This window comes from Camelus ferus, chromosome 7 (assembly GCF_009834535.1).
Source record: "Camelus ferus isolate YT-003-E chromosome 7, BCGSAC_Cfer_1.0, whole genome shotgun sequence".
Classification (NCBI taxonomy): Eukaryota; Metazoa; Chordata; class Mammalia; order Artiodactyla; family Camelidae; genus Camelus; species Camelus ferus.
In genome coordinates, this window is record NC_045702.1 from 426,633 (window position 1) to 441,617 (window position 14,985).

A 14,985-nucleotide genomic window follows, 5' to 3' on the forward strand; every position below is an offset into this window, starting at 1 on the left:
CAGGTGCCAGGATGTGCATGGTGGCAGTGCTGACCCGGGGCCACAGTACCAGGCAGGGAGAAACCGTAGCCCTGCTGCCCATGGGCTCCCGTGACCCCAGAGAGCGTCCTCCAGGGCGTCGCAGGTGCTGATGCCCAGGGATGCAGCCTGACTCCGTCCTGGCCCAGGATCGTGTTTCTCCTTCACAGGAAGTGTCTCTCCGGGTTCTCAGCCCAACGTCACCTGAGGACCCACAGCCTCTGGGGTTCCAGCCTCGGAAGGTGCTGATGGGCTGGTGTGCCGCCTCCTCCAGGAGGTCTGCACACAGGCCCGGGAAATCCCAACGTCCAAGAAATAGACCTATGTCTTTTATAAAGGGTGGCAGGCGGGAAATGGGGGGGTGCTCTGCGTATATCTGTGCATTCTGTCATGGCAACCAGCCTGAGCCCAGGCCCATGTGAGACACCCCTGAGCTGGCTGGATAGGACGGGAGTCTGCTCCCTGGGTGGGCGGGGCTCCACCTCCGTTGGGGGACAGTGGAGAGGACAGAATGGGGCCCGCAGAGAGCAGGTCTCTGAAAGGAGTATGGCCAGGTAGAGGCGGGGCGGGTTCAGGGACCTGGAGATTTATTCTGACAAACTGGGACCTGGCGCGGGCTGGATGCCTTCGAGAACTAGGGGTTCTCAGAGTTAGGGAGAGGGCGTGTGTGCTTTGCACCGGCAACAACCTGGTGGGGTGCACAGTGTCCCCAGCCTGGCAGCTCAGGGTCTGAGCCCAGCTAGCAGGGGTCAGGGCCAATGCTGTGACCGAGGCTCTTTTCGGGACAGTCACGTGCAAAGGTACACTCCATGAGCGAGGTCAGGAGTGTGCCTCAGCTTTGGGGAGCTGGGGGGGCACCTGTTGCCACTGTCCTGAGGGCCCCCACTCACTGCAGCTAAATTAGGGCCACAGTGGGGAGAGGTCACAAAGACTATGGGGTCCCCACAAAGTGGGGGAGGTCCCCCAGATAGGAGAGATCCCCACAGGTTCAGGGTTGGGGAGAAGTTCACTCACAGGAGGGAGAGGAGGTCCAGGCTCCTGAATCCTGAAGCTGTGCCCCCACCTGGCCCCTCCCTCACCTCCCCACCCCCTCACCTCCTGGACTTTGCACGCTGCTGCCTCAGGCATTTCCCGGGAGCTCACTTTCCACCTCTTCTCCAGTGTCACGGGGGTGTGGGAAGCCAGGCAGAATGAGGAACCCATGGGGAATCCCGACGTCATAGGACGAGTTTTGTTTACGCGTCTTCTTTAGTGTTTGCTGTTTACCCAGTGCAGAGTGACTGGCTCAGCCCTCTGCTGTCTGGTCCCAAGAGCAGGCAGGCAGCAGGTGTGCTGTGCAGGTGAGAGCTGGCTGCTTAGGTCTGAAGCCAGGCCCCCGCTCCTCCACGGTGTGGCTTTAGGCAGGAGGCCCAGCCCCTTTAAGCCTCAGGTTTCTCATCTAAGGGCCTCCTCGCGTAGCTGTCAGGGCGGCCTGAGCACCTGCTGCCACCACCGTTGTCCCTTTCTTGATTCTTGTGGCTCTGACGGGCAGGCCATCCCTGTCCTCTGTGGCCTCGGTCTCCCTGCCTGTGAGGTGGGGCAGGGGGGCCAGGCCGCAGAGCCTTGCCCCTCAGGGTTCTGTCTCTCCTTGCTGTCCACTGCAGCCCCTGCGTCCGAGCTGCCCCCACAAGCGCCGGGAGCGGGAGCAGAAGTGGGTTTAGGTCAGAATCAGAGAAACCCGGGGCAGGGAGGGTGTTGGCACATGACTGCAGGGCAGACCCAGGCGGTGTTTTCAGCGGCTCTGATCACCGCCCCCCCCCATCTCCAGTGGATCAGGGGCCCTCCTGCCCCCTCCACACAGTGTCCTGAGAGTGTCACCACCTCAGTGGGGACATGCCATGCTCTTCATTTCACCCGATTATCTTCAGAGCAGGTGAACAAGTAGGCTGCCCTGGTGTAGAGGAAACGAGGGACTTTTTAGTCAGAAATCTCAGTCGCTACTGAACCCTCAGGACCTCACTACCCATCTGTTACAGAGTTGGGGAGCGCAGGGCAGGTCAGGAAGGTGGCTGCGGGGTGATGGGGTTTGGCTCCAGGTGCCGCTCATTTGACAGCACGTAAGTCTCTGAAATCCCGCTCTGCTCCGTGGTGATCAGGACACACTCTCGTTACCACCCTCTCCCCGTAACCACCACCGCGGGGGCCGCCGCCCAGGTTCCTCGAGGAGGCAGAGGAGGGTGGACACGCTGTGCAGCTCGGGGTTCAGATGGGGCTCTCACTGACCCCAGAGGAGGAAGTGTCCCAGGACCGCGCAGGTGCAGGCGCTGGTCTCCCCACCAAAGCCAGAGTCCGTGCACACACAGGTCTAAAGCCTGGGCTTCACCTTCCAGGAAACATAAGCAAGAACTGCACCAGTGACGGGTGGTCGGAGACGTTCCCGGATTTCATGGATGCAGTGTGGCTACAGTGACTCCGAAGACGAGAGCAAGGTAAGGGCGGTGTGTGGCCCTCACTCTCCGGCCCGTTTCCCGGGGGCGCGTTGAGCCTCATCCGTTTGCTGCCACAAGACCTGCCCAGATTCCCTCCCACTCCTCACTGGCCAAATCCAGCGAGGTCCCTGGTTCAGCTCGGTTGCCCGGCTTTTGGAATCCTGTGATGGTTCCACAATTTGGGGCGGGAAAGGCTGGTTTTCTTCACCTGTGTCTGAAAGGGGACACCGAGTGTGGCTCTACCTATGAAATGAGCTCTAATGGGTGTCCTTTCTGCTGTGAGGGTTTCTTTGTCCCATTTAAGATTTTGCCCCATTCTGAGCCGCGGTTTTCTTAGCCCTGAGCCAGCAGTGGGAGATGGGACCCTTAGTTTGCAAAGACGCTCCGGCTGTGTCCCTGGCTGGGGCCTCCCGGGCATGGCTGGATGCTGGTGATTTCTCTCAGGCTGGGGTGGGGACTCAGGCTAGGCAAGCATCCCCCTCAGGGCCACCCTGTTGGCCACCCCGTAGCATAAGGAGAGTGTTGGGGGTGGGGTGTTCCTGGGACACCCTTTCTCCAGAGATGTGATCATTTAAATGACCTGCCACTACAGCTGAGCTAAACTCCGTCCCGGCCTTCTGAGACTGTCCTCAGCCCCGGCACACTCACCTAGCAGTGTCCTGCGATGGTCGCTTTATTTTGTTTACACCAGAAAACTGGGTCCCTGCCTCCCCTCGGGCCCGGTGACCTGCCCTGGGACCCTGTGTGGACACGTGAGCACCTTAGGAACCCAAACTCGGGGCTGTTCCAGACACATACCCCCATCCGATGCCAGGTGTGGGGGCACACTGGCCCCTTTAAAGAGCCCTGGGGGTGCCTACTACACACACAAGCCCACAAAATATGAGTGGAAATCTGTTCTGTGCAGGAGACGCCCCCTCACCTGCCCTTGGCCCCCCACGTCAGTCTCACTTCCCACGTCCCTGGGTCCTGACACCAGAGAGACCGCTGGGACATTGTAGTCAGTGAGCTCTCCCTGGCTCAGCTCCTCATGATCCTTTTCCACAGACGGGCTCTCTGTGCTCTCCTCTCTAAGGTTTATCATTTAAAGCCAGTTCTCTTCCCACTGAGTTAGTAAACCCTAGAAAAGGAAGCGCCTCATTTTAGCCGGCGTCCCTCTGACTGGAAGATGAGTCCCGTGACCGACGGCCAGCGAGGAAGACAGCGGTGCACCCTCACTGCCTCGCCGTCTTCTTACTGGCCGGTGCACGCCACACACACCTCAGGTGCACAGTGTGACGCTTTCGTATGCACACTGTGCAACGACGCCCAGCCCTTCACACTCGCCTGGACTTGGTGAGACGCAGGACTCACTCGCCTTCTCCCTGCAAGCTCGCGTTCTTTGACTGGCGCCCCCGAGTCCCCTCCATCTTATTTAGTCTTGGTGACCACCCATTTCACAGACAGAGAAGCTGAGGTTTAGAGAAATGATGTGACGTGGCCAGGGGTCTGCCTGCCTGGAGCCAGTCCCTTTGGCCCCCCCATCGGTGGGCCGCTCCCTGACCCTGCCGCTCTCTCCTCCCAGGTGGGAGCTGCCGCAGAGGATGTGGGACACCCCTGGGCCGGCAGCCCGGTGGAGGCTGCGCTGACCCTCCCAGCTAATACGGGGGTGCCTCCATGACTGCCCTTCCAGGGTCTCAAGGAAACCAGGTTGGAGGTCGGGGCCTGGGCTTCGGGCCCAGCGTCCAGAGCCCCCAGGAAGGGGAGATGAAGGCTGGTCTGGGTTTTTCTTGTGGGAACCTACAGCCAGACTGTCAGCCAGGGAATCAAGAGGTTGTCAGACTCCGTCTCCAGTCCTCAGCTCTGCTGTGGGACGTCGGGGCCCTGACTGGGCGTCCACTGTGGGGAAGGGAGACCCGGTGTGAGGGGCGTGGCTCTGTGCTGCTGGACTGAGCTCCTCTGCTCTGCTCCCTCCACTCCGCGTGTGCGTGGCGCTGAGTGAGCTCTTCTGTGTCCCGGGTCTCAGCCTCAGCCCCGTCACTGGTTACAAGGCAGCCCTGGGTGGACCTGCTCTGCCTTCCGCCAGCGGGAGGGCCACGTCCCAGAGGAGACACGAGGATTGGCTGATGGCCTGGCTGGGCTTACGGACCAGAGAAAATTAGACCCAGGCGAGCAGCCTAGGCCCTCCTGGGAAAACATCCTGAATTCTGACCAGGAGCGGGGAGGCCCCACAGTAACCAGGGATCCAGGAGTAGGACCCTGTCCCATTTCACCTGCCTCCCCTGTGGCATGTGGGCAGACCTCTCTCGGGGCAGGGAGACAGGCCCTGGCGCCTGGAGGGTGTCGGCCTGCTGTAGGCAGGGAGGGCAGGGGGGCGGGTCCACGTCTGACCACCCACGTCTCTCCACCTACTCTGCAGCTTCGGGACTCGCGTGCGTGGTGAGGAGCGGACGTCCCGAGGCCTCACCAGCAGGTTTATTTTTCAGTTCAGGATGAAGAGCTATTTTTGTTCTTAATTAAACATTTCCGAGATTCTGCAAATATCCTGAATGCATATTTTCTGCTAATGGATTAGAAAGTCAAAATATTTTCATCTGTGAGAGTGAAGAAAATAACGGCAGAAAACCAAAATGAGAGACTTTCTTCCTGACTGCAGCTTCCAGCGCTGGGCAGCCCGGGATCCGCGGCTGCGCCGGGAGCCCCTTCGCGGATGAAAGCCACCAGGCATGCGGGTGCTTCCAGCCAGGCCCTCCGCGGGCGGGCGGACCTGGCTCCCCTGCCCCCAGGGAATGTGAGCACCCTGCCGTCAGTCCTCATCTTGTCAGCAGCTCTTTCTTCCAAGTTTTATGATTTTAATTGGACTTCCTGCTCCCATGCAGCCCTGGGTCTGTGTGTGCAATCTTTGTTAGTTTCAAAATTAATTAAATTCAAGGAAATAAATTAACCTCCACAAAAGCCCCAGGGTTGGCTGCACACGGTGAGGGAATCAAGAGATAAAACAGTCCGGAGGCGGAGTCCCGAGAAGGAGAAAGGGTGTGAGGACTCCAGGGGTCCCGCGGAGTTGTGGGGTTGCTCGGTCTGGACTACAGTGCAGCCCTCACCCCATGGCCTTCCTAGTCTGTCCCTGTCCCAGCAAAACCAGCCTCAGGCGTGTGCACCTTCACCTTAGGCCTTTTGTCTTTTAACCACCAGTTAAAGGGTTTAATCCCATTAGGAGGATTTAAGGACACCCTCCCCCTCAACCCTGCCACCCTGCCGCCCCGCCCACAGGCATCTCACCAGCAGCTCCTCTTCCTCTTCTCCCATGTCCCAGCCTGCTGGGCACCACGGGGAAATCGGGCCAGCCAGAGACACTCTCAGCTGCCCCCCTGAATCACGGGCGTGCGTGGGTTTCCCTACCAGAAGTTGTGGGTCTCCTGTACTACGGAGGTTATCCTGGCATCATGGTCTCAGCCTCAGATGGGACGGCCAGTGCTGGTCATTCCACTTGGGGTCATCTCCCTGGTCACCTGCCCCTAGGCCCCCAACCCATCGTGCCCCAGACCCTGGACTTTCTGCCCGGGTGGCTCCTGCCGCAGCACGTCAGGTGGACCCTGGTCTCCTGACTTTCTTCCTCCATCAAAGGCTGCCCAGAGGCTCCTGGTCAGAGCACTCCCTGGGGCCAGCCTCGGTGTCCCTCCTACTGCCCAGGGATGCTGGGAGCTGGCGAAGTATGGAATGTGGGCCTGGTGGGGGGTGGGTTCCCGTCTCCCAGGTGACTCCAGAAGGACCCCATGGCTGTGCCCCTCTTGGCTGCCCGCTGTGACACAGACACACGTATGACTCTGCCCTGGCCCGCTGCCCGGCTGCCCACAGAAGACAGCAGCCCAGCGACACGCTGGTGTGCTGTGCTGGGCAGACACGCGAGGCAGCGCACACCATGTCTCCCGCATTAGGTATATGCTAACATAGCCCTTGCACAAAGAGCACTTCTGCTAAATTTAGCCAAGAGAACTGCTTGGCATTTCAGCCTTCCCACGCTTCAAGTGGACACATTTCTTCCATGTTATGCCATATTCCTAAAAATATGTGTGCGGTCTCCTCTCAGCTTTCAGACCACGGCAGTTACTTTCCCACTGACTGCTAACGTCCCCTCCCAAGGGTCCCCATCCCTGGCGTGCAGCGTCCTTCCGTATCAGGCACCCTTGGCCTCCCCCTTGGTCCTTCCAGGTCCTGCAGGGCCCCACGGTCCTGTGTGAAAGGAGAGTCACCTGCGGGAGGCACAGCCGGGACTGGAGTGCCACAGAGGCAGGCGGACCTGAGGGTGAGCTGACCCAGGGGCTGGGTGCACGCACTCCACACTCATTTCTGCCTCCAAACCAGCGCCGAGGGCAGTGTCTGCCTCATTTAGCAGTGAGTGGCAGGAGGAAGCCTCCCATGGTGGTTCGCAGGGCACGTGAGGGCCATGCTGGCTGCATGGGTGGCTCATCCAGCAATGGGGTGACGTTGGGTCAGGCAGCAAGACCTGTGGGCTCAGCAACACGGGAGGACTCACCCCACTGTCCACGGAGCGGGGCCTGAGCCCACACGCAACCGCTACCCACCAGCAAAACGTGATTCAGGAGACTCATGACAGACATAGTTATTAGCTATTTTCATGCTGGTTTTAACTGAACCTGTAGACGTGACGCTTAATACTTGCCCAGTAAAGGAAGGCGTCTTCCCAAGGGCAAAGGAGAAGTCGGTGCAGGAGGGGAGGTTAAGAGGGAATCTGTGGAAGCATGTGAGTCCCAGGGCGGGTGCCCGGGGCTAGGAGACCCCCCTGCAAGAAGGGAGATGGAGGCACGGAGATTAGGGTCAAATAGTGAAGAAGAAAGAGCCCAGGGGCCCCCGGGAGGGTAATGTCCGACTGAGAGACAAGGCAGTGAGTCAAGGGAAATATAAAGAAAAAGCCTGTCGTCAGCGCAGGAGACCCAGGGGGCGTCCGCAGCCTTGTGGTAGAGGAGGGAGGCCGAGCCGTGAGCCCACCCCGCCGGACACCAGGGCCCTGAACTGCTGAGTGACACCTCCGTTTCTGTAGGATGACCCGGGACCAGGTGTGTCCACAGGGCCGGGGCGTCAGGCAGGACTCAGGGCTGCAGGCTGCATCCCCAGCAAAGGGCTCAGCCCAGACAGTGCTTGGGGTGGAGGGCGTCTCCCCGATGCCCCCCTTTCCATTTGGGCTTGTAGGTGACACCCCTTCCTGGGGACACAGACATTTGGGCTCAGGCAGCGGTGAGTCTGCAAAGCTGGGGACACTGGCTGTCCCCGCCAGGCCCTTGAAGTGGGGAGAGGAGGGAAGGTACTGCCTCTGGGGTAGGTTGGGGGCCACCAAGACGTTCACTGGGTAATCAATCCTGTTAGCTTCTCCATGTGACTAAAAGTTTGTGGTCCTAAGAAATAACTGAAGAAAGTTTGTAAATTAGCACTATTTGTTTTACTGGGTCCTTGTGATCTCTGTTAATGACTCAGAAAAAGGAAGACAGAGTTCTGGGAAGGTTCACCTGCTGATTGTCCAGTCGGCACACAGTCACGTGGTCGGTGCGGTTCGGGGAAATTCAAGGGTCTGGACGTGGGTGTTGGGAGGCCGTGAGCCAGCAAATCTGCTGGTAAAGGGCAGAAACAGGGCCTCACACAGCAAGGTCCTTTGAACGGCTTTGCTGTGTTTTCTATTTTCTCAAAGGTAGTCATATATTACTTTTGTATTCAAATAGAATCAAAACTTAAGTCCCCCCAAAATTCAAATTTATGCTGTTTGACAAGTCATTTCACGGTGACATTTGCCTCCTCACCCTAGACTCTGTCAGGCAGCGAGGACACTGGACGGTCACCCTCCCCCGTCCGTCGCGCGTTTCCTGGAACTGGAGGAACCGTGCAGGGAGCCCGGCTCACCCGGTGTGTCTGGTGACTTCTGCGCATCTCCGGGAGCGGGCCGTGGCGGGCGTGGATGTGGGACCACGGGCTCACACACATGCGCCTCTTCAGCTGGTGGCTGTGAGAGTGTGTTTCCTAAAAGAAGGCGCTCTCCCTGCGACCTCAGTGCTGCTGTCTGGACTGCCGTCCACCTCCCAATGCCATCCTCACAGGCGTCTTCACCAGGACAAGCCCATGTGTCGCAGGGCAGTGACCCCAGCCTCCTCCCACCAGGAACACCCCTCTGTCTTTCTCTGTCTCTTGCGTCGTCGTGTCTGAACTGGCCTTGATCCCCGGGCGGCCCCACAGGGCGTGTGATGCTCTCCGGTCAGTCGGGCTGGGGAGTCTGCCTGCACTCACGCAAAGCTGAGGACATTCGGGAGCAAAGCAGAGGCTCCCATCCCTTGGCCTGTTGCTTTTTCTTACCATAAACGCTGCTCGAAATAGGCCTCGGTGGGAGAAGACGCTCCCAAGCATCTACAGCTGCGGCCTTCCCTCAGAGGTGTCACACCTGGATTTTGAAAGAAAATCCGCTTTTCCTCTAGCCCTTCCACACCAGCACAGGCCCGCTCCCCGTGTGACTGAGACTCAGGTGCCCTTCGCAAGCCTCTCACGGAGTCCCGGCGACCCTGCCGACAGCCCCCACCCTCCTCTGGACACCGCGGCCGGGCCGCGCTCCAGAGACTCTGGATGCCCGCTGCCAGCTGAAGGCAGCCCGTGTCCACAGGACATCAGCCCTGTTCCAAGTGGGGGCAGTCACAGTGACAATCGCGACGCCCCCTCCTTCGTGAGGCTTCAGACACGCGAGACGCCCTCTCTGCCGTCCCTGCCCCTTCCTCAGGACAGCTGTGACCTGCGATGTCCCCCGGGCCAACCCAGACTTGCTGTGACCGGTGCCTGGTCACTCCCGCCTGGGGCAGTGCTGGGCAGTGCTGTCCAGGGCCTCTGACCTGGAGGTGGTCCCAACTTCCTTGGCCATCGCCAAAGGCTGCATTGAAGGTTGGAGGAGAACTTGGTGGAAGCTCAGGGCTTCCTGGGGCGCCCGTCACCCACACAGGCTGAGAAGGAGCCACCGTCCAGCACCCTCCACCAGTGCTGTGCGGGCCCCACGGGGAGGCAGGGACCACCCTGAGTGAGCGTGCAAGATCCTCTGTGAGGCAGAACATGTACAAGGAAGCTGGAGAAGTATTTCTTTACCTGAACAAGGGAGACCTGGGTCACTGGACTAATAACCATTCAAATCTGTTTCATCATTAAAACAGTTTAGACCAGACCAAGTAACACAGTCACGTACTGAGCATCACCACGAGCACGCACGACTCCGGACGTGGCCTTTCCCATCACCCCCCGACAAGCCCCCGAGTGTAGCCCTGGTATTAGCTGCCGCTATGCGGTCGAGGGAGGCCCCCGCAGCCCGCCCTCCGTGTGCGGTGCACGCCACCCGTGGCCGCCCTGGCCCAGCCTCGTGACGCCGCGGTCCGCGCTTTGGGGTTGGAGCACCTTTTCATGCGCTCGGTTGCCATCCGGACCTGTTCTTCAGGTGAGGTGTCCATTAAGGTCTTTGGCCCGTTTGTAACTGGGTTGTTGGGTTTCTTACTGTCGAGTTTTAAGAGTGCTCTCTATGGTCTGAATAACACTCCTTTGTCAGATGTACCTTTTGCAAGTATTTTCTCCCGTCTGTGGCTCGTCCTCTCGTTCTCTGATGCTGTCTTCCACAGAGCAGAACTTTCAAATGTTGCTGAGTCCAGCTTATCAGTTACTTCTTTCACGGTCAGTGCTTTCGTGTTGTGTTTAGGACGCGTCGCCACACCCAAGGCCACCTAGGTTCTCTCCGTGCCGTCTCCTGGGAGTTCCACCGGTGCGCATTTACGTTTCGGTCTATGGCCCGCTCTGGGTTGCTTTTGTGAAAGCGTAAGGCCTGTGTCTGGATTCATTCTTTGCATGTGGACGTCCAGTTGTTCCAGCGACATTTGCTGAAGTCTGTCTTTGCCCCGTTGTACTGCCTTTGCTTTGTGTCAAAGGTCAGTGACTGTGTTTATGTGGCTGTTTCTGGACACGCTATTCCTTTCACTGATGTATTTGTCCACCTCTCGGCTGCACCACACTGTCTTGATTCCTGCAGCTGAGCAGACAGTCTCGCGCCTCTGCTCTGGGAGCCCCAGCTCCTGCAGCCGCCTCCCTGTCTGTCCTGTGTCCTCCTTTCTCTCGCAGATCTGGAAAGAAGGGTTGGTGTCAGTCTGTTCAGAGCGTTACTCATTGTTAGGATGGAGTGGTGACTCCCAAGCTCCTAACATGCAGAACCAACCGATGCCTCTTAAAGGAGAAAACTGAACAGACTCTGTGGGGTTGGATGGAGCCTCAGCTCTGCGCCGTGGAGGCCGTGTGTTCTTAAACTGGCCTCTCGCCCCCAGGACCAGGTCCCTCATCTGTGTGCAGGCAACGCGGAGGCAGTAACACCCCGTCTGCTCCTTCACAGGCTGCTGGGAGAAGTGGAGGGGTTAACTTCCATGTCACATACTGCAAAACACCCATCACGGTCTCGTGATCCTCATTACAGCCTCCTAAGCAGAACGGGTGGATCTTGAAAGTCACTTTGCTAATGACTCTCAGGAAGGACAGCTCAGCTCATCCCACTGTCACAGCGTGTGGCTGTGCACTTTCTCCCGCGTCCTGAGGTGGTGTGTGAGCCTTGGGAGGGGCTTCGATGGCCTGTGCGCACCGTGGGCCACATTCCCATGAAAACAGGCAGTTGTCTCCGGTGGTCTCTAAAATATTTGTTTTAAAACAAAGAAGCCTCAGCCTTCCATGTTCAGGTGAGGACAGGCACCTCCTCACACCTGAGACGGAGGCTGTCCAGTGTACTCCGGTGAGGCCTGCTGGCCTAAGGCTCCAGAAATCCTGCCCCATCCTGCCCCGAGGGGAGCCCTCAGTCTGGCCAAACCTCGGCGTGTCCTGCCGTGCGAAGCACCACTGCTTGGCCCCGGCCGCCACCACCTCCCAGGACCTGGAGGGTGCGGGGCCCTCTCAGCGCCTTCTCAGAGGAGCCTGAAGACCTGGCAGAGTGGGGGCTGTGGGGCTGCGCGGGGAGGGCGGGGGCCTATTATGAATGTCACCTCCGCATGGAGCCCAGGCGTCCCTGCCCCACCAGCAACATCCCCAGGCCCCAGCACCGGGCAGGTCCCCCCGAGCCACCCTGCGCATCACTGCTCCGTGTCACCCACCAAGGGCTCCTGCCCTTCCGCCTGCTCCTTCCTCCCACCCCTGCTTGTGCCTCAGCCCCGGGTCTGCAGTTCCGAGTTAGAGACTCCAGTCGGCACTTACACGCTCATTTCTTGGTGGGGTGTGCTGGTCGTGGGTACCAAACAAGCCCTTACACACCCCGGAGACGGGAGCTGTGCCTTCTGATTCAAGTGGGACCCGACTTCGACCAACGCTGGGTGTCAGAGGTGGTTCCGTTTGCATCCCCGCGGCCCCAGGTGTGAAGGTTAATCGTGGCTAGCAGGGTTCTGGGAGAAACCATCGATTCAGAAGAGAAGACACCCGTGTTTCCACGTGACCTGGTGGGTGGGGTGGCGGGTGGGGTGAGGCTCTCCTCAGGAAGGCTCCTGAGTCAGGAATCTCTGGGCTGGCTTTCAGCTTTCCTGATTGAAATCCACAGTTAGAAATGCATTTCACACCGTGGCCCAGCAAACACTTCGCAAAGCCGCACGTCCTGTGCTACCCTTTCAGACATTGGTTGGTACCCACAAAATCGATTGCATAACCCACTGCTGGGCTATAAATAGGGTGACGGCATGAAGTATCAGTCCAGCACGGGCTCTCGGGAGGGAAGGGGGAGCTATTAATAGTCAGCCCGGGACAGCAGACGCAAGCCAGGCCTGGCCCGGCAAAGCCGGGGCCTTGGTCTCCTGGTTATGACTCCCTGTTTGGAAACACTGACCAGGCCCGCAGGGCTCTCAGTGTGCAGCTCCCAGGCGCGCCTGATCACAGAAACATCCCTGGGTCCCACACACCCGCGGAGTAGGCGGCCACCTGTGGTGACAGCGGGGGGGGGGGGGCCGCGTCTCCTCCCAGGCAGGGCCCCCACCCAAGGCTGGTGTGGGGTTTGCCTGCCCGACTCAGGAGGGACTCGGATCGCAGGGTCCTGTCCCCACCACTGCCCAGCACATGCCACCAGGGCTCAGAGGCCTTGAGCAAGGCCGGCACTTCTGGACGGTACGCAGTCCTGGTCTCGCGTAGGGGACGACAGGTGCTGAGGTCTTTTACAAGTGAGTCAGAGGCTCACGCTGGTGGTCGTAACGCCAAGTCTGTTCGAGACCGTCTCCCCTGACGCAACCGCAGGGCTGTGGGGTCCCGCCACGTGTGGGGCCCGGGGGCTCGAGCTGAGGCCTGGAATGGACCTGCCGGGGGCTCTGGGGCCCATCAGTGCTGACACCGCCCTGTGTGAGGAGACCCCCAGGGTCAGTTCCCTTCACGGCTTCCACGCCCACCGGCATCTCCCCTCCTGGCCTCTGAGCAGCCGGGAAGCCCAGGAACCACTCCGTGGGCCTGAAGCCTAAGCAGCTTGAGGACTGTCTGTAGGAGAATAATGCAACGTTAAATATAAAAGCGAATGTTTCTTCAGGATAAGAAATGAAACCACAGGCCACTGGCGCCGGGCGCTGAGGCCTCTCCTCCTGGGACCTCCTGGCTTGGGACGGCCTCCTGCTCCCACAGGCTGCGCAGGGCCCTGGCTCAGCCGTGTCGCCAGCGAGGAACGCAGCCCCGGCTCCCGGCTCTGGTTCTGTGTCGGGCAAGGCCGCCTCGTTCCAGGACTGCTCCTCCCTCCAGAGCTCACGGCCGCGGTTGTACCCCGTGTGCCAGAGTGGGAACGCGCTTCAGCCACTCACTGGGGAAGACAAAGTCGTCCAGCCGTTGGATCGAACGCTGTGGCCAAATTAGCTGCCTGACTGGGCTTTTAGGTTTTCACCCTGGTTCTGAGACAATGGGGCTTTACTAATTCAGGGGAACAGGAGCATCGACCATATTGCTGGCGGGCAGCCGGACCCCTCACTCTGGCCAGCAATGGACGTCTTCATGGAGCAGAACTGCGGCTGTGCCAGCCTGACCCCTCATTGGTCTGAGGAATATCTGAAGATGCATGAGAATCAGAATCTGAGGGGTGTAGGGAGCCCCGAGACAGTGATGGCATGTGAATTATTCCTGCAAAACCTGCTCTCCGTGACCACCTCACACTCACCTGCTGCTTTAATGAGTGTCCTCCGATCAGACACCCGTCCGAGAAGCCTCAGGGAAGGCCCAGACAGTTGTCAGGGCCCCGGTCAGTGTGAGGGGAAAAGACGTGGAATCTGTACCCAATTATACGAACTTGAGCCCAGTATAATCCAGGCGTATAATTAGAGATTTTCTGTTCGATGTTAGTGAAAGACTTGCTTGACTGCAGAAAAGAGCAAAATCTGCAATCCACAGGCGATTCCTCTGTCATCTTACCCCACACCACCACCCCGGGCTCCACACGTGTGAGCAAACAGGCCAGGGTCGGGGAGAGTCCTGAACATCCGAAAGGTCTGCAAAGGCCACGCGGGTAAGTGGAGGCCAGCAGGACCGCGGGGCATGTGGCTGGTGCAGCCAGATGCAGTCGTCTGAGTCCAGAACCCACGGGAATGAAGCACCAGCCAAGCAGTGTGTTCTCTGAGCTGACTTTTCAGGGACCTCAGGCACAGCGGGTGCCCCAAGTGCTCACAGAGTGAAGAGCGACGAATCACAGTGCATCCGGCGCGTTCTTGGATCACCTCTTGTTGGCCTGAGGAAAGCAAGTCCTCGCAGACGTCCGGTCGCAGGACTCCCGTGAAGTCATAAAGTCGCAGCTGTGAGTTTGGGGCTGAGCTCGCCCTCTTATCCCGCTTGGGTCAGGATGAGTGTTAAGTTCAGCCAGACATTCGGAATAAATCTTGTGTGTATCAAAAAGTTATTGAAGTGGGACATTTAAATAATTCCCTCACCCTGAAGGGGTGCAGTGCATTCTGATTTCAAAGCAGCTTGAAGGGGAGAGGAGAGGGCTGGAATCCACTGCATTTCCCTCAGTGTTTGCACCTTTAGGTCTGTTTTGTCAGCTTCACACTCACGCTGTTTGAGGTGCAGATTACAGACGTCACAGATCGTAAAAAAAACAGATGTTTTCTCCCTTAGGAACCAGACTGTAATTTTACGGGAGGCCTGCAAGGCCCTGTTACCAGCCCCTAAGTGGCCAGTGTTCTCACCTCTGCTGCGTCACCGTCTCCCGATTCTGCCCCTCTGATTTCAAGTGCCCTAGTGTGAACAGGGGAGGGAGACCTTCCCAGAGGGAAGTGGAGGAAAGAGTGACAGCTGACGCGTGCGCGGGACCCTGTCTCCTCTGGCGCCTACATGTTTATCTCAACACCACCAATGTGCTTGTTCTGTTTTATAAAATATTATATATTATGAACATTTTCTTAATTCAGTCAACATCCTTTGAAAATAAGATTCTTAACGGCAACCTAATGTTCTATTTTATGACTACGTCGAATTTATTCAATCGTTCACAACTTAGGTTGTTTTTAACATCTTG

General features: G+C 58.6%; 1 protein-coding gene across 1 annotated transcript in view; it reads left to right on the forward strand.

Moving 5' to 3' along the window:
• The window catches only part of VIPR2 (vasoactive intestinal peptide receptor 2), a 64,082-nt gene that overhangs the window by 19,275 nt on the left and 29,822 nt on the right, over positions 1-14,985 (forward strand). Inside the window, 2 exon segments of the mRNA XM_032482964.1 lie at positions 2,388-2,452; positions 2,454-2,486. Of these exon segments, the coding sequence (XP_032338855.1) occupies positions 2,388-2,452; positions 2,454-2,486 (98 nt within the window).